Here is a 22525-nt window from a genome sequence, read left to right as displayed (position 1 = left end):
CTTAGTTGTATAGGGCCATACATCTCCTTATCTGACTCGTTTCGTTGCTCAAAATACCAGTTACTGATTATATCTTCTGAAGGTATTCAATTAATCAGAAGTTTCAGTTTTTATAGATCTGGGATGCTACCTTGTTTTTAATCTTTTTCTTTACTTTTTGTATTTGTTTGGCAGAATATCACAAGTGTTATTTGGCTTCTTTGAGGGTCTTATAAAAGGTTGATGAGCAAGCATAATTTAGGGGAACTAGAGAAGGCCCAGGACAGACCCAGGCCCTCTGGCAAGAAAAAAAAAAAAAAAAAAAATCCTAAAAGCAAGAAGTGGCCTCAAATTAAAGATGAAATGTAGGCTGCTTCCAGTTAAACAAGCCTTCAGGTCAAATCCTAATCAAAGGTATGGTGGTAAGACACAGTATACCTACACAAAAGTACTTCTAAAAACAACTGAAGCATTATACCCCAATATCCTGACTTGGAGTCCAAAGTATAGAGAAGACAGTCTCAAAGAGATTTGTGGGAATGGCTTGTGTATAATATGATATAAAATGATTTTATACACACACACACACACACACACAGATATAGATATGTATACATATAGTTATGTACATGTCTATATATAAGGGATAGACAAATATTACATATCATATATGACATATATAAGTGAACTACATATAGAAAGCTTACATAGTTTCTAAAGGAGTTATACCCATTTGAACTAAAAGTTCAAAATTAAAAGAAGCCTCTTGGATAGAAAAAAGGCTGAAAACCTCCTCAGTCGTCATCATGGTCAGTTTCCTGTTGAAAAGAAAAATGGTATAAAGGGCAGAACCAAAATCCCAGAGGCTGGAGCGAAGAGCTGCTGAGAACAGTGAATTAAGGAACCGCTCCTAGGAAGCAGAACTGCATGCGGGATAAGGAACATTCTCCTGAGTCTCGGGAGCTAGCAACACATGCCTGTTTGCATCTCAGAATTGCTCTGAACAAGTGACTTCGATGTGCTTTCTATCTCGTACCCCCGCCCCGCCCCCTGCCGCCGCCTCCGTTTTCCAATGGGAGCACTTTCTGTGGTTATTTTCTGCTTGTCTCACTATCGCGTGTTGATGTGTGGGGGCAGATAACTCGTATTCTTAGTTCACAGTTTCCCAGAATAAGAGGCATACATCCAAAAATCCTCATCTATGAGGTCCTGGACTTTGAATCTGATTCTATAATTTTTGCAAAGGCACATTGCTCTCTACCTTTTAGGCAGCAAGAACTAGAGTAGCAAGAGCATTCTGACAAAATCTCCACTCAGGATGAGAGGGAGGCAGACCCCAGGAGAAGGTGCACATTTTGTATTAGAAATGACTGAGAGTTGGACACAACTAAAGCTCATTTCACCTAAAATATATATTGATATGGAGAAATTAAATGTCAAAATTTTTCTTTTGTCCTCATCTATGAGATATAATATATTCAATGGTTTCAAAAATTAATACAAGAACTCAATTTAAAAAGTTAATTTATTTCTTCATGGATTCAGCAAACATCTATTCAGCATCTGTTCTTCTAAAGGTCCTGTTCTAGGCATAAGAGACAGAACCATAAGGCAGCAGACCAGGTCACTGCTGTCATTGAGGTACCCATCTGATAGGACAGGGGAGACAGACAAGAAAGAAGTAGGCAAATAAAGCAATGACATACATCTGGATAGTGGGAAGGCAAAGAGGAAAATAAGCTTGAGTAGGGGTGAACTTCTGATTGGCCAGGGAAGACCCTCTGAGAAGGTGACATGAAGTTGATCTGGGCACCCCAAAAAGCCATGCTATCGTAAAGATGGTTCCACACTGAGTAAATTACAACAGCAGAGGCCCTGAATGAAGAAGAAACTTGGTTTATTTGAAGAATGGGAAGAAGGCCAATGTGGTTAGACATAAGCGTAGGAAGCATGGAAGGAAGAATGATGATAGGAGATAGAATGTGAGTGGGAGGGGAGGAGGCAGGTCACAAGGCATCTCATAGGTCATGGTGAGCCTTTGGATTTGAGTCTACCCACAACAAGCAGTCCTTAGTAAAAAATATTCTCTAAAGTAAGCTAGAGTTTGAAAAAGGTTGTGTTGATGGTAATTTGATAACACCGGTCCTCATTTATGCTCACAAACATCAAACTTTGAAGCCAGCAGAGCCTGTGGGCGATCAAAGGTTGTGATCTAGGATTATCCACCGGCCAAAATTCAGGCCTTAGAATTCCCTGTCCTCTGCCCTCGATGCGGTAGATCTGGATGTCTCGGTTGGCTGTAATTTCACCTGCCTCCATCTGTGGAACTGAGAAGGGGTCCCTGACTTAGGAGACTGTCCCATTAGGCCTAAATCTCTCAGATACTTAATAACCTCCTGGAAACAATGTTAAAAGCAGAGCGTTTTCCAAGGTCTTCTGCTCAGATGTGAATTTCTAAAAACAAAACAAAACCAAACAAAAAAACCAAAAAAATCACCACAACAAAAACCAGGGGTGCAGACTGTGTTTCCAGACCTAGTCAAATGCCTTCCAAACATAAAGCAACCAAGTGCCTGCGGAGTTAGGACTCTTACTGTTTAGTGCTCTGAAAACAAATGCCCAAGCTTCAGTCAAAGCAGGAAAAGCAATGTTCAGGAAGCTATCTAAAAATTTTCAGAGAGCAATTTTCATGCATTAGGGTATCAGATATATGCATCACTTATGGAACAACTGAGCCTCAGGAACTAAGGGGAACAACTATGGAGGTACATTACTGTTACAGATATTTCTGGAGCACATACTGTGTGCTAGGTGCTGTGTCAGTTACTGAGAGTCCAGTGGAGAACAAGATAAATTCTCCAACATCAAGGAGCTTTTATTCCAATAATAATAATAATAACTCTTAACATTTTTAAAAAGGTTTATTTATTTATTCATTTATATGTCAGAGAGAGAGAGAGCGAGCTCTCGCACAAGCAGACAGAGTGACAGGCAGAGGGACAGGCAGAGTGAGAAGCAGGCTCCCCACTGAGCAGGGAGATGGATCCTGGGACCCTGGGATCATGACCTGAGCTGAAGGCAGATGCTTAACTGACTGAGCCACCCAGGTGTCCCAACACTTAATGTTTATTGAGTGTTTCTTACATTCCAGCACGGTTGCTAAGTGCATTAACTCATTCAATGGGCTATCTAGACAATACACATACAAGTAAATGGAGTAAGAGGTAATGATAAGGGACGTAAAGAAAAATAAAGCAGGGGATGGTAGAGAGATCAATGGTGTCCTGAAGATGTCTATGTCCTAATTCCCAGAACCTGTGAAAATGTTACCTTACATTGCAGAGGGGACTTTGCAAACACGGTTAATGATTATCCAGATAGATCCAATGTAATCACAAAGATCCTTATAACAGGGAGGAAAGAAGGGCAAAGTCAGAGACGTAAGATGGAAGGATGGAAGCAGAGAGAAGATGCGATGGTGCTAGCTTTGAAGATGGAGGTGGGGTTTGGGGGGGGGCATGAACCAAGAAATACAGGCAACCTCTAGGAGCTAGAAAAGGCAAGGCAATGACTTCTTCCCTGGAGCCTCCAAGAGGGATGCAGGCCTATTGATGACTTCATATTAGTCCAGTGAAACAGAGTTTAGGTTTCTGAGCTTCAGGAATGTCAGATAATACATCGTGTTGTTTTAAGCCACTAAGTTTAGGGCAATTGGTTTAGCAGCAATTAAAAAACAAAAACAAAAAAACTAATACCCATGGTTATAGGAAGGTGAATGATGGAGGAAATCAGCAATGTTCTCTTAGAGAAGAAGATCTTTAAGCAGCAAAGTGATTGAGATGAAGGAGGGAGCCATCTGGTTGGCTGGCTGGGAAAGCATTCCAAAGAGGGAAGAGCAAGGCAAATGCTCTAAGGGACTAGTCTCAGTCTGTTTGAGGACTAGAAATGAGGCTTGTGTGGGGGAACAAGGGGAAAGGTGTTAGAAGGTGACCTTGGAGAGGTAGCCAGAGCCCTGATTATGTAGCGCTGTGTACGTTTGCCAAGCATGTTGAGTTTGTTCCAAGAGTGATGGGAGATCACGGGAAGTTTGTGAGCGGGGAGTGATACGATCTTGTTACTTTTATTTTTTTTATTTTTTTTTTTCAATTTTTAAAAATTTATTTATTTATTCGACAGATAGAGAGTACAAGTAGGCAGAGCAGTAGGCAGAGGGAGAAGCAGACTCCCCGCTGAACAGGGAGACCGATGCAGGGCTCGATCCCCGGACCTGGGATCATGACCTGAGCCGAAGGAAGTCACTTAAGAGACTGAGCGACCCAGGCGCCCCGATCTTGTTACTTTTAAAAGGAGCAATGTGATTGCCAGGTGGAAAATAGACTCTGGCTTGGAGGAGGGAGTACAGGCAAAGGGGAAATCATAGAAATGGGTGGGAGGCTATTGAAGTGGTCCAGTGAGAAGTGTAGAGGTGTAGACTAGGAAGACAAGAGCCTGAAAGGAGTCTTTTTTTGCAGATGGAATTGACAGGATTTGCCAGTGAATTGGATGTGAGTCCGAGACGATGAGAAGAAATAAGAATGACATCAAGGATTCTGATAACAGTATTTGCTGGGATTTGGAACATTCTGGGAGGAACAGGTTTATGATGGAAAATCATGAGTTTGGTTTTAGTTACGTTATGTTTTAGATGGTTACTGGATGGCTGAGTGGTCATGTCAGGTAGGCAGGTGGACATAGAGCCTAAGGTTCAGGGGAGTGATTGGGCCTGGTGACTTCATTCCAGGAACCCTGTATTATATGCAAAGCATGGCCCTGAGGCTTGTGTAGCTAGATGCTGAGGACAGAGACCCCCCCCCCCCATCAAGAGGAAAGAATGGAGTACAGCTATTACTGTCATCCTCAAGAGAAGCAAAGTCAATTGTTTTGACTGTCTGGCCCTATGAAGCTTGAAAAATGGCAACTTGGCACTTGCAAAGGCCCTAAGAAATAGCCACTGCCTTGGCCTATTTGCCCTGGCTCTCAGTGAACTTTTAAAATGCCAGGGAGCTCTGTGCTGACGGTTCGACAGCTGTGAATACAAGATGCTGACTCCAGAACAGGCAACTAGGCAACTCGTCCTGCAAGGGCCCGGGCCTCCCCACTGATGAGGGCTCGGTTGAGCCACCTGAAGCCTTCATGGGGTTTCAAAGCAGTTGCACTTCTGCTCCAAGGAACAGCTCTCCGGGATCAGATCAAACAGAGGCTCTTCCCTGCTTTGCTTGGAAGCTTGGGTATTTGTTTCCAGAGCATTAAACAGTCAGAGTCCCAGCTTAACTGACACACAGGCGCTTTATGTCTGAAAGGGATTTGGCCAGGCCTCCAGTCTTCCTCCCCGGCTTGTCTGAAATCCAAGTTTGAGCAGAGAACCTTGAGACACTCCTGCTTCCACGAGGTCTTCCGTCTGGCTTTGCAGCATGACCAGGACAAGCGCAGGAGTGAGAAGAGCGCACCAGTGAGAAGTCACTGGTGAGGCCAGAGCACCCTGGAACGAGAATTCACAACTCTGTGAATTTAATTTGCTCTTTCAGTGCCTTGCCCCTAAGTTTTTCTCAATACAATCATTCTGACCTTATGAAAAGGCTGCTGATTTACCTCCCACTCCGCTCCTCTTCCAGAGAACTCCGTTGTTCCCTGCTTCCTTGTCACAGATTGTCAGCTCCCGGTTCATCCGCCGCTCAGAGCAGTGATTCCCAGGCTAGCTGAGCACTGGAATCATCAGGGAAGCTGGGTCCCATCCCCCGAGATTCCAATTTAATTTCTTCAAGTGCAGCCTGGGCATCTGGATTTTTTTAAACTCCCCAGGTAACTCTAATGTGCAGCCATGATTGAGAACCACTGGCCTCCAGACTCTGTGCTTTCCCAATTAACCATCGGCTAATTTCATGACTGTCCACTCCCAGAAGAAAGTGATGGATGAACCCCTCGGGGCCCTCTCCATTTCCAGGTAACACTGCATTACAGCGGTAGCCTTCAAGAGAACAAGGCCTGCTGCTTGTAAGCTCCCTCCAGGGAGTGCCAGATCCAGGCAAAGACAAGATTGCCTTGGAGAGATCTTGAGGAAAGTAGGACCGTCCATACTGATAGCACAAAGGCACTTTTTATTGTCTTTTTTCCCCCTTTCATTCCAGTATAGTTAAGGGTGTACATATAGTGATTCAATAATTCTATACGTTAGTGCTCATGGTGATAAGGCATCTTCTTTTAATACTATGTTTGTCGGGTGAGAATTGGTCGATGCAAATCCTAGACTTTGGCTTCCCCTCGGGGCACTTGGGAAATGCGCGCTTTAGACCAGGTGCGAAAAACCAGCTAACACTTGCGGGCGTGACCTCCGCCTTCCAAGAGAGCCCACCGGGAAGGAGATGCAAAAAACAGAGGCCCTTGAACCCGAACTGTGCTCTGCGAAGCAGGACATGGGCGTCGCCGGACATGGGCGTCACCATCACCCCGAGCTTCTTAGAAATACAGTATCCCGGACCTCATCCCGCACCGCTTCAGTAGGAATGTGCATTTTTTTTTAAAATTTTATTTATTTATTTGACAGAGACAGAGATCACAAGGAGTCAGAGAAGCAGGCAGAGAGAGAGGGGGAAGCAGGCTCCCCGCTGAGCAGAGAGCCCGATGTGGGGCTCGATCCCAGGACCCCGAGATCATGACCCGAGCTGAAGGCAGAGGCTTTAACCCACTGAGCCACCCAGGTGCCCAGGAATGTGCATTTTAACGAGATGCCCAGAGGCTAAGTAAAAATTTGAGAAGCGCTGTGGGTAGCGCAATCCACTAAATCCCCGCGAAGAGTAAAGTTTGGCGGAGGGAGACACTTTTCCTCTTCCGGGACGTGGATCTTTTTGTAGCGAGCGGCAGAGACCCGCGTCCCGCAGGCGGAGGTGCAGGACTGGGTCCCGGCGGCCCCGCCTGCCCGCCCCGCCTCCCTCCTGGGTCTCTGCCCTGCGCGCGGTTGCTGTGGCAGCGCCCGACGCAGCCAGAGTCGTGGGTGCTGCGGCCTCCACTTCCTCCTCAAAGGCCTCCCCAGACCCCTGGCTCCAGCTCAGCTAGCGTCTCCGCCATGCCCCGGGGGAGGCGCGGAGGCCGCGTGAGCGCCCTGGAGGGCGGCCCGGAGGAAGAAGCGCCCCCGGCGGCGGCCGCTGTGCCCTCGGCGCTGTGGGCGTCCGGGCTACAGCCGGAGGCGGCGGCCGGGCAGACTCTGCTGCGGGGCATCTTCGAGATCGGGAGGAGCAGCTGCGACGTGGTGTTGAGCGAGCTGGCCCTGAGGTGGTGGCCCATCCAGCCCGAGCGACCCGCGGGTGAGTGGTCCCGGCTCCTTCACCTCCAGCGGCGCCTTCACCCTCTCCTCCTCCCTCCACCTCCCGCCGCTTCCACTCCGCTCCCCCCAGGCTCCTCCTCTCCCAGCGTCCCGACGCCACCGCCCCCTCCTTCCCAAATGGGGAGAACCTTATCTACCCCCAGGGGCCTCGCGCTACCTGCTGCCTCTTGCCTGGCTTCTCCCGCCTCCGGAGCGAAGTCCCGCTCAGCTTCTGCTTTGCGATGCAGAAAAAAACAGAACTGAGCCCCAGAGGGGCGATGTTTTTCAAGCTGCTGGGAAGGGCCTCCTTCCCTCCAAGCTGAAGTTTTAATCCGTCCATTTCTGCCCGTACGCTGGGAGTATAAGCGCTTTGCAGAGTACACCAACATGTGGGTTCTGAATCCACCTCTCCTTTTGCTGACTTCTGAATTTTAAGCCCCCCCCCCCGCGCCCACTTTGGGCTCTCTCTGGACTTCGACGCCCCTCACATTCCTTGCCATTGTCTAGAATCAAGGTTTCTACAGGCTTAGTCTTAATGTTAACTTTAAAACTTTAATCACGCTGTTTACTTGCATTCGTCTTTTATTGACTTGAGTTACTTAGAAATACTACAGTGCCTTATTTACAATAGAACTATTTCAAGTCAGTCTAGAGATGATTTCTCAAGAAACTGGGATGTGAAACTGTCTCACCTAGTTGAATACCAACTTAAGAAAATTTAAAAAAACGTCTTTCTGGGTTGGAAAACCGGCCACCCTGTACTAGTACTATAGAAACCTGTTACTGTTTTAAAGTTTCTTGTGCAAAAAGCTAACAAAATGCCGCCGACTAGTCAGGGACTCCGCCCTGGTTGAGTGTGAATTCCGCCTCTGCTCCATAAGCCATCCTGGCTCACTTATACTTTAATTAAAATGTTTTCAGGTGTTTTGACAACCAAGGTAGACTTTTATCAAAGCTCTGAGTTGACAGAATTCTACGTCCATATCCCTAACTTTTAAGTTTTTAAGTCAGTTTGAATTTGGGAGGATATAGAAGTTATAGAGTTTAGCCTACAAGAGCCAATTTTACCTACAATGAAGGGGAAACACGACAGAATTAAACCACGACCATGCAATGAGAGATCATACAGATTGGTGTTGCAGTGCCCCTCCAGAAAAACGCAAATAATGACACAAGAAAGGAAATGTTTTAAATTGAGTGGTGAGGGAGGAAAAGTATGCTTGCGTAGTGTTCCTGAAGTAGAAATTAAAAACTATAAAGGTTGAAAGTTTGTTTTGTTTTTGTTGTTTTGCTCTAAAACCCATCTTTTTTCATCTAGGTGTATTACTTTTTTCTTAATACCTAGTGTGCCACTTTAGGCCTTAAAATTGGAAGGTCGAAATCCTAGCAGCTTCATAAGAACTTCTATTTTAGAAGTGGATGTTTTACTTAGTACACTGAGTGGGAAAAGAAGGTACCAAGACACAAGTTTAAATGTGAGAAATAATCTCTGATGTGGAATTAGGTTAGAGGTGAGTGCTGAAAGACCAGTGAAATTGGTCCAGTTAATGGAGGAAGAGCTGTATCAAGGTTACCATACCCGGGAGGCTGTGGTGTGGAAGGATGTAGTGGGTTGTGTCCAGTGCTCCTTGGCCAGTGACAGGCTGTTCCTGGAAAGGGTGGAGTGGGGTCACTGGGCATTATTAGATCATACACAGGAAAGAGTTCAAGACCACTCAGTTTTTAAACCTTCATGGTTTTTAAAAGTAGATTTTATTTTTTTAGAGCAGTTTTAGGTTTACTGGAAAATTGAGCAAAAGGTACAGAGATTTCCCATATGCCCCTTACCCCTTCCACATGCACAGCCACCCCCCCCCATTAGCCACATTGCTCAACAGAGTGGTACATTTGTTATAGTTCATGAATCTACATGAACCATCATTACCCAGAGTCGATAGTGTACATTAGGGTTCACTCTTGATGTTCACTTTTGATGTTGTACATTCTATGGGTTTTGACAAATCTAGAATGTGTTTGGGTTCTCCAGAGAAATGGAACTTGGGCTATAGCTTTGAGGAGATCTACTGTGGGATTATGGAGGCTGAGCTGTCCCCCTTGCATGCCATCTGCAAGTTGGAGAACGAGGAAAGCCAGTGGTAGAATTCAGACCCAATCTGAAGGCCTGAGAAGCAGGGGGGCTGATGGTATAACTCTCAGACTAGATCTAGGTGGGGGGAAAAGATGTTCAGACCATCGGTTTGTTAACTGTCAGCACTTTGAAGAGTGTCTGACACATGACTGATCGTTGAATGAATTTGCTAACTGGTCCCATGAACTTTAGTTTTGCCTATTGCATTGTACCCTTTATTATACTGCTACTTAACAGTGGGTTTGCATCACATGCAGGAGTATCCCCTCCATTTTTCTTTAAAGTATTGGAACTCTTCTAAAAAGAAAAAAAAATTAAGCTAATGTTGGCCCACTTCTCCACAGTGGGTGCCTTGGCTAGAAGGTTCCCTCTTGCTCAGCTGCAGGGTGGTAAGCACACCTGGGCATAGGTTGACCAGGAGGCCACCACAACAATGTAAAATATGTGCACAGAAGGGCGTCATCTGTTCAGAAAAGGTTGATGATCTGCAATGTTACCCAATGATCCTTCTATGGGAATTTTAAAATCTGGCCATTTTTCTTGTGTAAATATAAAATGAACAGTTTATTCCTGTGAATATAAAGTAATTACCCACTTAGCTGTGACCTAGGAAGGAACAAAATCCTGAAGAAAGGGGAGAGGGATCAGGTGAGTTGTCTGAGACCAGATAAGCCTGGGTTATGGGACCCTATCTAGGCAAAGAGGATTAAGAGTAGTGCTGCCAGTATGGGCAGCTCCCAACACAGTGCCTGGAACTGGGGTGGGGAGAGGAGGCGTCAGAAATGAAGGGTGCACAGGAAAGGGGACATGGGCACATGTATTAGACAGATCTGTGTATTTTATAACTTAGTCCTTGTGCTGTTGTTCGATCAGACACTTTCAGAGTTCAAGGTCTTCAAAAGCATCACCAGTTACCTGTTGACATTGTTCTAGATCTCAGCCAAGGACAACTTTCTTGCCATGTTTGCTTAGCAGGTAGTAAGCTTCTACTTGAAAGGTTTGATGAAAGCAGAAGATAGAAGCATTTTTGTGCCTCCCCAAAGCCGGATCTGCTTATTGTACTGTGTGACCGGGTGGATCATGTTTTACCATAAAGGAAAAGCTCCTGGTAGGGAGAGTTAGGAATGGGTAGGATTAAACTGTATTAAGCTCAAATTTTAATACAGTTAAGAATGATCAATTTAGGAATTTCTGTGACAGGAATACCAAATGCCCACAGATCTCTCTGCCTTTTCACATTGGAAGCCTCACCATTTACTAATGGATAGCATCCTGATGTATGAAAAATGGGACTTTTTATAGGTTCCCCACTCCAGCTGTGTGTAATCTGCCTGGTGCAGGAATGTTCTCAGGATGGGGCACCAAAGGACCTGCCGTCTTATCTCTGTGACTATCAGGACTGTAACTGACTTGGGCAAGTGATTTAACTCCACTTAGTTTCTTCACCTGCAGAATGAGACATTTCATTACAGTTGACCCTTGAACAACTTGACTTGGAACTACACAGCTCTATTGACACGTGAGTTTTGTTTTGTTTTGTTTTTGATGTAGTACAGAAGTATAAATGTTCATCTTGAAAGATACATTTTTTCCTATAGCTTACTTTATTGTAAGAATACAGTATATAATACATTTAACGGACAAAATATCTGTTAATTGACTATTATTGCTGGGAAGGCTGCTGTTCAACAGTTAGCTCTTAAGTTTTGGGCGAATCAAGAATTAAACGTGGATTTTTTTGACTGCGCGTGGGTCAGCACCCATAACCCCCGCATTATTTAAGGATCAACTGTATATAATCGTCGAAAACCATTAACTCTGAAGTTGCTTTTTAAAGAACATACCTATGTTCATAGACTTCAGGTGTTAGGACATAAATAAGTCTCAGGTTTGAATGACCAGTGGGGTCAACCGTCCAGTGCCTGCAGACGAGTCTTGTTTGACAGCAGGAGCCACTCAACCCTAACGAATTTCTAATTAGAAGAAACACATGGGGGACAAACAGGCCCCTTCCTGTCCTTCCACAGCTTCAGGGCATAGTGGAGAGAGGTGGACAGTCCTCTCAGCCCCGGGCCTATCTTTGGAAAGGAAGAAACCATTTTCTGATGGAAAAATGTTGGTTAGCGCTAGTCATCAGCACATTTTTTTATGATGGATAAAAAGACTAGCTTATCCTTGATTTCATTTACGATGCCTTTTAAGCAAATTTCAGGGCAAGGATTTTGTAATCTGATTAGCATCTGAATATTATGTATTAAATAGGAAAAAAATGAGAGTCTCAAATCTTGTGGTTTAAAATTCTGGTTTTCATGGACTTCCTCCTTCACGTTACACAATTTCATGATCTTTTTCACCAAAGGGTTATTCCTACCCTAGCTCTGAGCTGAGTTGAATTAAAGCAGTAACCAGAAAATGTGAGAAAGCTGGGCTTCAGAATAAGGTCTTGAAAGTGTTTCTTTTAGGAGCATTAAAATGATTAGCTTTACATGTATAAACATTTGCTGGAAACTTACCAGTGTGAAAGGTAGTGTGGAAAAATGCAAAAATGAGAAAAAATAATTTAAAAACAACAAGAGTTAATGGTTGTTTGGGACTTAGCAGAGCTGGGTGCATTCTAAGTATTAATCTGCCTAAGCCGTTTGGGAACAGATGTACGTGAAACAGATCCCAGTCTTCTGTTGTGTACATCCAAAGTGAGACATCTGTCGGTGGACCTTGTGGTCAGAAATAATGGAAGCAGGGGTTAAACCCCAAAATGACCTGTTGTGTGAATTATTGAAAGATTAATTACTCGGTAAAACATGCTTTGATTTATCAGCCTACATATTAAGAAAATACTTCTTTTAAAAAAATGGTCAGTCTGTTCCTAAGATGTCAGATTTGAGGGACTTTTAATAAGGGTAGGAAAAATCAAGTTTACCAAGGAACTGCCTGTATCATTTATGAAGTTTTTAAAGTGCTTTGAAAGGTCTGTTAAGCTATGATAGAAATATTAAATAGTCCTATTGTATAAAAGCTTCTTATTAAAGTAAGTTGGTCCACACAGAAAACAAATGTAGAGTGAATCTCTAAAGCATGACTTGAAGCTTCTGTGGTGATGGGATATTCTGTGTCTGAACTGTCCAGTACCCTTGTCACCAGCCACACACAGCTAGTATGCCTGAAATGTGACTGCTGTGATTAACTGAATTTTTAATTTTAATTAAAATTAATAGCCACAAATGGCTAGTGGTGATCACATTGGATAATGGGGCTCTACTGCATCCAGAGTTGAAATTGTTAATTTCCTTTATTCCTAAGGTGTCAGTTTTAATATAATATTTACTTCTCCAGGAAGGTACCGTTTCCAAATCTTCATGTAAAACTGATACAGTCCTACAACCCGAGCAGCCAATTTAGACAAAACCACAGAGTCTAGAGACAGCAAAGCCCTTTAACATACTTTGTGAATACAAAAAAAAAAAAAAAGCTTTTGTTGCAAAGTAAGAGTTGATAGTAAAGGTGAAATGTTGTCTCTAAAAATGATTCTATTATTCATCTTGGTGGCTGTGATTTACTTGAACTGAGATTTGGCAAACTTAATCTGTTTCTTACTATAGAAATAGTATATACGAAATAACTGTCTTTAGCCTGCATACCCCAGCTCCCTGAGAGTCTCCATATTGATGGTTTCCTCAACCATATGGCACCCTCTGAAGGCAAGTACCTTTAGAACCTTGATCTACTTTTATGTCTCCCTTTCTTTTGCCCTCCCCCACATAGGGATCTTTGGGGGCTAGACCTGGCACATAAATATCTTTTTATGTGTGGAACTGGGGAACCGTGCTTGTGCTGAAGCCAAGGGACTTAAAAACCGAGAGTCCAATGTCTGGATCACAGTCAGTAAACCAGAGGCGAATCCAGCTGGGACTTAGGGAAGCAGGAGGACCTGAAGTGAATCGCCAAAGTCTAAACGTGGAGTTGAAGAATCAAAGAGCTGTGGTAGTACGTAATGGGATTGATGGGTAGGTTGGATACACAGGAAGATGGCATTGCCTGGGCTGGGCATTTTCGTGCTCTCTGTATTTTGGGGGGAAATGGACCATCCTTGTTTAAAGGACTAGGGAGGTAATAGACCTAATTCCCTGTGAACTCAGTTCTGCACTGCTCATTCTGAACCTTATCGTCTCTCCTGCTGAGCCTGTTACTTGACTAGGTTATTAGATTACATTTCAAATATTGACAAATCTACAAACATCAGTCCTTCTAGAAGTCTTCCATATGAGTGTATCCTGCCCAGGTTTTGGAAGAACTGAGCCAAAGATGTAGTACATCCTGGACAAGTGAAATCTGGTTGTATGTGTAGAATGAGCAAAAGGAGGGGATTCTTAGTAGCCATGACTATTCATATGCTCTTAAGTTTTCCAAAATCAGTATGTGATGAGAGAAGTAAAAGGAAAAAGAGAAATGGAGTTTGAAGGGAATTAAGTTTTATGCTAACTTCTGGCATGTGGACCAGAAGTTGAGGATTTCGGTGTGATAAATGACTAAATCAAGAAGCAGGGAGGCCTTCAGGTATGCATATTAAAAAAAAAATTGGCATAGTGCTGTGGACTTATGGTAAGCCTAAAGATAAATCTAAAATAATATACCAGCTGGCATCAGGGAATTCCTGTGTACATTGCAAGATTTTAATCAGAAACCGTGTTCTGGAAAACTGCTGCTACACAACAGTGTCCAGTGTTTGACTGAAAACCGTGAATGCTTATTGATGTTTACTCTGCCAAGTCCTGTGCCAAGTATCTTATCTTGTTTAATCTTCCCAGCAAGATTATGTAGTCTAGGTAGGATTTTTATCCCTAGGGCCCAGAGATGTTAAATAACTTGTCCAAGGTCATACTAGCAATGGAGTTCAAAGCCAACCATTCTGACGGGTGAGCCCATACTGTGCCATTAGGTTGTGCTGCTTCCTGGATCAAGCAGGAAGGAATTCCCCCTCATGCCATCAGGAGTCTATCTTGTGTGTGAGGGAGCATCATGGCCCAAACAAAAACAAAAAACCTTTAATACAGTAATATCATCAGACTTCTTTCAGGCCTTGAAGACCATTCTACCATGGAAATCACATTCTTCTTGGGGTACTTCCATTTCAGAGTACATGATGAAAAAGAAGTGGGAATTTTTATAGCTAAAAAAAAAAAATATCCAGTGTTTTTATTATGGAAAACCTTAAACATAGTCAAATGTAGAAAGAATAATAGAAGTCTTTATATAAAACCCAGAGAAGAGTGAGGCTCTGTAGAACACATTGGCCTTGAAATTGTTTAAACTCAGTCTTGTTTTATCTATGTCCTGGCTTTTCCTCTTATTTCTCTGGAATAGTTGGAAGCAATTCCTAGACCTCATAAATCGCATCTATACATATAAACATCTTAGCGTGTATCTCTAGGAGATAAGGATTTAAAAAATAGGCACAATGTAATCACAAAAGCACTATTCCAATTTAAAATAATCCCCTATATCCTTAAATATCCAGTCCGTGTTCAGAGTCTCCTGATTGTTTCTCTTTAAATAGAAATCAACGGGGGGAAATAAGGGCCATTTTGCAGTTGGTTGCTGGGTTTTTAATATTTTCTAATCCACGGATTCCTCTTTTTTCCCTTGCAATTTTTTTTCTGAACAAACTGAGTTGTCTGGTCTCTAGTTTCTTATAAGAATATGAGAAATTTATTGGGGGCAAGTATCTGTGAAAGATACAAGTAGGGGGAGACTGATAGGGAGGGATACCCTTGTGACTTTGAGGCCAATCTGACACCTGTAAAGCAGGCAGGGACAGAGGGATCCTCAGCCCATGATCCAGGTCTAGTCAAGTCTTTGCTTACCTATGGTGAAATCTGGGGGAAAAGACTGCCCATTAGGAGCCCTGCCTTGGCCAGAAATGGCTGAACCTCAGCTGTGTTTAGTCTGGGAATAGTATGACCTCAGCAATGAGTTGAGGTAGAGCCTGAAGGGACCAACAGCTGGGGGCCAAAGGTAACTGCCTTCTCTGCAGCAGAAAGGAAAGTTCTTCCTCAAAGGGAGATGACAGCAGCCATAATGACCAGTGAGGTTTATTATGATTGTTAAGAACTTAGGTATTAGGTTTCAATTTACAGTAATGCCAATTCTTACTAATTCTCGAATTGTCCTAATTCTGGCATTTGGGATGGTTGGGAAGCCCTCCAAGTTGACTTCTAAGTTCTTTTGACATTCCCTCTGCTGTCTCCATTTTCTGGCTTTCTGGAATGGTAGGTCATGCCTCAGACATGGTATCAACCTGATCATCAAGGAAACTTAGTTACTTTTATTGGGTAGTGGTATTTCAAGACCACAGTTTGAGCACTGCTTGTGCTCATTTCCAATATTTCCCTTCAATGGGCCTGTTTTCCATGTTTTGTTTTTGTTTTTGTTTTTTGTTTGTTTTGTTTTCCAGAAAACAGCTAGGAATGTATTTTTCTTCTAAAAAAGAAAATGCGTCATGGAATTATACTTCCAGTTTCAGTTCAGGACTAAAAGGTTTTTGCTTTATCTCTTTTCTGCTATCCTTAAATCTTGATTTATTTTTAGATTTAATTATTTATTTTGACACAGAGCGAGAGATCACAAGCAGGCAGAGAGGCAGGTAGAGAGAGAGGGGGAAGCAGGCTCCCCGCTGAGCAGAGAGTCCAATGTGGGGCTTGATCCCAGGACCCTGAGATCATGACCTGAGCTGAAGGCAGAGGTGCAACCCACAGAGCCACCCAGGTGACCCTAAAATCTTGATTTTTAATTGCAACAATATACCTACTTGCTCCCTTGCTTTATCTTACAATACCTATAAATCACAGAATAGTAACACCAATGCTGCCATTGACAGTATAACTTCTGAAAGCCATTTAAGATCATTCTGTAACTTTTTGTTACTGCTTTTAGGGTATATAGCACTCAGGGTAGATGGTGTGTGTAGTCAAAGTACTGTGTTTTAAAGACACCAAAAATCATTCCTATCTGTGATAGTCTATCCTCAACTCAATGCACAGAATTATCTGTTTAACTTTGTAATTTGGGGCATTTTTTTTCAAATCCAGTTTTATTCTGTAATTATGTAAAAATATAGGGTTCCAGAGTCAGACCCTTTAAACAATCTATATTCTGGGAAGTGTAACTTTTTATCTGTGTCTTTTCTATGCTTTTTCTTCCTTCCTATTATAGGTAAGCTTATTTTTGTCTTTTCAAATTTTTGGCTTATTCATTTGTAAATATAAGCAAACATATGTGTGTGTATGTATGTGTGTGTGTACATGTTTGCTTATATGTATATACTCCTTACCCAACCCCTTCCTACTTTCTTAAGTGCATAGTAGCCTACCATATTTTTTCTCCGCTTGATTTCTTTTTAAATTAACAATATACCTGGCATATCACTCTATAGTGAGAGTCCACACTTGCTTTTATATCTGCACAATAATCTGTGTACTGTAGTTTGTTGAACCAGCTCTCCATTGAAGGATTTGGGTTGCTTCTAGTCATTTTTGTTGCTGGAAAAAAAAAATGGTGGTGTAATGAAAAACCTTATGTATCCTTTTGTGTGTTTGGTTTTTTTTTTTTTTTTTTTTTTTTTTTTTAGTATTTTTTTGGAATAGATTCCTAGAAGTGGGATTGTTGACTCGAAGAATAAATACCTATATAATTTTTAATAGGTTTTATTTTTTAGAGTAGTTTTAGGTTCGTAGCAAAATTAAGCAGAAGTTGGCAAAGATTTCCCATATACCCCCCCGACCGCTTGCATAGTTTTGCTTAATATTTCCAAATTACCTCATAAAAATTGTTTTGCCTTTTTGTCATTGTATGAGGGCACCTGTTTCTGCGAAGTTTCTTCAAGAGTATGTTGTAGAAGTTTTAAAAAACCTGATAGATGAGAAATTGTATTTCCCTATGGTTTTGATTTGTCTTTCTCATTAAATTATTCATTCTTGTAGCTTATTTCCCCCAACATTAGGGGGCACCTATTTCGTGCTGGGGTGGGGGGAGGCTCCAGGAATGCCATAACCAATTTGACACAATTTCTGCTTCCAAATAATCACAATCTGCAGGGAGACTTACCGGCAAAATTATTAGCGGCCTATCTTATGTGCCTTTGAGATATTACAGGGCATTATAAAATACATGGAAGTTATCACTTTTAGTTATAAAAGAGAAAATCATATTGTTGGGATGGGTAGAGGAGGAGGTCAGGGAAAGCTACAGAGGGATGTGAGTGAGGGTAAACTTGAAAGGATGACTGGGAATTGGCAACACAAAGGTGTAAAAAAAAAAAAATTCTACGAACACAATTTTGAGGGAAAAATCTCAGGAGAGAATGCCTTGACCTATTCGGAAAATCAGCATAGGGTATAAAGAGCGTGTATGTGTAAATGAGGGAGATGACAGCGCTTTGTGGTAAGTCAGTAATTTGTACTGACTTGAATATCAGGCTAGGAAGTTGGTATCTCACCCTGAATTGAGTAAGGGGTGGCAAAATCGGAATGTCAGAGGACGTCAAGTTTTTTTTTTTTTTTTTTTTTAAAGCAAGAGAGTTTGGATTTTGAGAAGGCATTTATGGAACCAGCAGGGGGTATAAATGGGCTCCACACTGAAGAGCCCAGTTCAGCGGCAAGTATAACAGAAGATCCAGGAGACCGTGTGCATGTGGCGGGGAGAAAGGAGAGGTGAAGCTAGATGAAGGGATGTTGTCAGAGATAGAATTTGGAGGATGTGGGGCTTGAGGGAAGGGGAAGAAATAATGGTGATGCTGAGATTTTTAATGTGTATGACAATGGGTAGTGTGGACACTGCTAAAATTCTCAGAATAGCAAAATGAGAAAGTATCTTACTTGAAATGCATTGTACCGTGCATCAAATATGCCAGTGACTAGCGAAATGTCCAAACAGAAGGGAAATTGAAAGCTTGAATAATGCATAAACTGGAGAAATGGCTCCTGAAGGACTGCAAGCTGAAACCCATCAAGCTTCAGATCTATGTTTTTCATGAACCTTGGGTTGTCAGCTATGTCATGTTTCTTACTAGGCTGAGGCTACTTTAAGAAAAGAAATTAAAGCTATTTTCAGAAAACATTAAATATTGGAAATTTATGATCTTTGTACAGCCATAATATTTAGGTATTACTGAAATTTTAAAAATCAATGAAGCTATTTTAAACACATTAATTTTTGCATGTAGAAAAGAATTTATTTATTTGACAGACAGAGATCACAAGTAGGCAGAGAGGCAGGCAGAGAGAGAGGAGGAAACAGGCAGACAGAGATCACAAGTAGGCAGAGAGGCAGGCAGAGAGAGAGGAGGAAGCAGGCTCCCTGCGAAGCTGAGAGCCCGATGCAGGGCTTGACCCCGGGATCATGACCTGAGCCAAAGGCAGAGGCTTTAACCCACTGAGCCACCCAGGTGCCCCTAGAAAAGAACTTTTTATGTATCACTTTAACTCAGAAAAAATTCATTTCCTAAAATTGGAGTTTGTCTAATACAAATAATATTCCAAATTAACCTTTTAAGTGCACTGAACGTTACACTTAATTCAAAGTACTTTCTATGTCCACCTGTGCGGAAAGAATAAGATCAATAAAATTGAGCAACTGTTGGCATGTATGGTTTCCTTATATTAGGCATGTTTTCATGTACTGAAAGTGTAAAGAGAAGGTAGAGTATGTTTTGTTTTCATTATATAGATAGAAACTTGTTGCACTTAAAATCTTGGATAGAATGCATTTTTATTTATTTATTTATTTATTTAAATTTTTTAAAGATTTTATTTATTCATTTGACAAGAGAGAGACATAGCAAGAGAGGGAACACAAGCAGGGGGAGTGGGAGAGGGAGAGGGAGAAGCAGGCTTCCTGAGGAGCAAGAAGCCTGATGCAGGGCTTGATCCCAGGACTCCGGGATCATGACCTAAGCCAAAGGCAGATGCTTAACGACTGAGCCACCCAGGCGCCCCTTGGATAGAATGCATTTTTAAAGTTCCATTCATAACCTACTTATTTCAGATAATTTGTTTAAATACTTAGGGTAAACTAAAAAATTACAAATACATTTTTGTCATGGGACTTGATTTATAATCTCTTATTTCAAAAGTAGAAATTTTTCTCTAAAAATCATATTTCCATTTGGTAAATTAGCATTTTTCATATTTGGGTGGGGGAAATGTCTTGGTATTCTAGCTTCTGAATTAAAGACAAATCTTTTTCCAAGTTGCTTGAATGTTTTATACTGAGATCAAACCTACTCTGTCACTGGGCTTCATGCCGTGGAAATATCTTATGGGTAAATCTAATTTTACCCAAATCTTCTTGATACTTGAGCACTTTGCTAGGTACATGCTGGATTCATTTTTCCATGCTGAAGCAGTGGATGCAAAATATGTACATTGTAATTCTAACAGCTTTTTCAAATTTAACTTTCCTACAGTATAATGTGAATCCCAACAATTAGTATGAAAAGTTAGGGCATGCCAGGGAGCCTGGGTGACTCATTCAGGTAAGCGTCTGCCTTCAGGTCATGATCCCAGGGTCCTGGGATTGAGTGCCCCCCATCGCACTTCCTGTTCAGTGGGGAACCTGCTTCTCCCGCTCCCTCTGCTGTACAACCCCCACCGCCGCTTGTGTGCTCCCTCACTCTCTCAAATAAATAAAATCTTTAAGTTATGGAATGCCTTTTGGCTTTGGCTTTTCAAAGATCTTTTAGTCAATAATAATTAGCATCCATTGTGTACACCATATACTTTGTGGTGTATGACTTTTCCAAAGAACTATCCTTTAAGATCTCAGACTTCTGGGGCGCCTGAGTGGCTCAGTGGGTTAAAGCCTCTGCCTTCGGCTCAGGTCATGTTCTCGGAGTCCTGGAGTCCTGGGATGGAGCCCCGCATCGGGCTCTCTGCTCAGCCGGGAGCCTGTTTCCCTTCCTCTCTCTCTGCCTGCCTCTCTGCCTACTTGTGATCTCTGTCTGTCAAATAAATAAATAAAATCTTAAAAAAAAAAAAATGTCAGACTTCTGAGGTTGAAGCTGATAATACACTTACTAAATTATTTGCAGCTTTCCTCTACAATAATGACCTAGTAGTTACCAGTTGCTTAAATACTGAGGATAGGACACCAGGCTGAACTATGGATTTGAACTGAAGAATTCCTGTTCATATCCTAAACTAATCAGGTACTACCATTAGCTTTGAAAACAACAGCTATCGGGCGCCTGGGTGGCTCAGTGGTTAAAGCCTCTGCCTTCGGCTCAGGTCATGATCTCAGGGTCCTGGGATCGAGTCCCGCATCGGGCTCTCTGCTCAGCAGGGAGCCTGCCTCCTCCTGTCTCTCTCTGCCTGCCTCTCTGCCTACTTGTGATCTGTCAAATAAAAAAAAAAAAAAGAAAGAAAGAAAACAACAGCTATCTTCACCATTATTCTTAGGAAGCATGAAGAAATCAGAAAACCCATGTCAGAGGTGCCTATAAAAACTTGAGTGTTCTTACTCGGTTAATATTCTGCCTTTATAAGAGTCTCCATAAAATCAGTGAAGTGCAGACTCTGAAAATTCAACATACTGTCTATCATCTTCAGTTTACTGTTAAACAATACTATGCCCTGGATATAACCTTCTAATTTTATTTTTTCACCATAATGAAAGCACTGGTCATTATTGCTGCCACCGATGCTCTTTTGTCTGCACATACTGTTGCAACATAATGTGTTGTGCATTTGATACGGATATTACCATATTGCCATAAGGAGCTGCTATTATTTTAGACACCAACTGATTCCATGATAGTGTCAGATTTCTTTAACATATGCTTATGTTTTTGTACAAATGACCTCAAGAAACATCTGCTAGTTTTGTGGTGGTATCTACTGTTTCTTTTTCAGAATTTGACCTGTCAGTCACTTTTTAATGTGAATCTACAGTATTTCATTAGAGTAGGCTCACAGTCTGGGTTTTTTTTATGCTGTTGATATTAATTAATAACCTCCGTGGCATAATTCAGAAAGAAACTGAAGCTTCCTGTGCGCGTTATTTTAAAAAGATATCTCGTTTAACTTTTTTTGTCATTGATACTTTAAATTAGAAAAGAGCCCTCATATGGACCCTTTAGGACCCAACATTTGTAGTCCAAAATTGCTTTCTGATGGTTCTGAAATTACTCTTTGAGTTTTATGAAAGTGTGTAGTAGTTGTGGTGTATCATTGGTCAGTTCATATCCTGTGCTGATTGCTAACCTTTCTTAGATCTTTGATGGGTTTAGAAGGACAGGCAAAGGAAGAGGAAGTGAAGTTTCTATGAAATCGTGATATTTTTGCTTTAGGATACAGGAAAAGCCTCTAGAGAACATAAGCCACTGATTGATTTCTAGGTGGGATCCCTTCTACTCACTTTGGTATGACTCTGAACAAAAAGCAATGACCACATATTACCATTGTCTGGAATTTTCTTTTCTGCATTCCTCTTTGTTTCTCCAATTTTTTTTTTTAAGACCTAGCTATTAATTCAAAGAAAGCAGTATGGCTGTATATCATATTTAAAATCTCAAAACGAAAGAATGGTCTCTGAATTGGAATATTGGTCCATGTTTTCCAGAGGAAGATGTATAAAAAGATTTATTTTCCCAACCCCATTTATTAGAGGATATTGTCAATAAAATTCTTACCTACACATTTTATACTAAATCTAAACCCAACAAAGTAAGTATATGTAAGAGATACAGTCCCAGTCACCGTGTATGTCTGTGTTGTTCAGATAATAGCTAGAACAGCTTTTACTTTCTACTTTTCTCTTTTCCATGCATCAGCTGTTGGTCTCCTTCAGACTCTAAGCATGTCCTCATTTACATCTCTCTGCTCATTCAGTCGCCCTTGCTGCTCTTAGGCTCTCTCTGTCCCTTGGGTGACTTATGTCATTAGGACAGCCTTCTGTCCCCTGCCTGCCATCCCTTGGCTGAAACCGAGTGGAGGCTCTTGCCAGTTACCTGAGGTGCTGGACCTGCTGTGGCTCAGTTTTGGCCTCTGTGAGGTCTGTGTGCCTTCCATGCCAAAACTTGGTTCAGTGAG

General features: G+C 42.0%; 1 protein-coding gene across 3 annotated transcripts in view; it reads left to right on the top strand.

Moving 5' to 3' along the window:
- The first annotated feature begins 7078 nt into the window (after window positions 1–7078).
- The window catches only part of LOC111160390 (ceramide kinase like), a 116381-nt gene continuing 100934 nt past the window's right edge, over window positions 7079–22525 (top strand). For all 3 annotated transcript variants that reach the window (XM_022523673.1, XM_022523603.1, XM_022523520.1), the window contains exon 1: window positions 7079–7316. In XM_022523673.1, coding sequence (XP_022379381.1) covers window positions 7079–7316 — 238 coding nt within the window. The remainder of the gene's footprint in view (window positions 7317–22525) is intronic.

This window comes from Enhydra lutris, unplaced genomic scaffold, assembly GCF_002288905.1.
Source record: "Enhydra lutris kenyoni isolate GAN:26980312 unplaced genomic scaffold, ASM228890v2 scaffoldscaffold1, whole genome shotgun sequence".
In the NCBI taxonomy this organism is placed as follows: Eukaryota; Metazoa; Chordata; class Mammalia; order Carnivora; family Mustelidae; genus Enhydra; species Enhydra lutris.
This window is presented reverse-complemented; position numbering and strand designations above follow the sequence as displayed.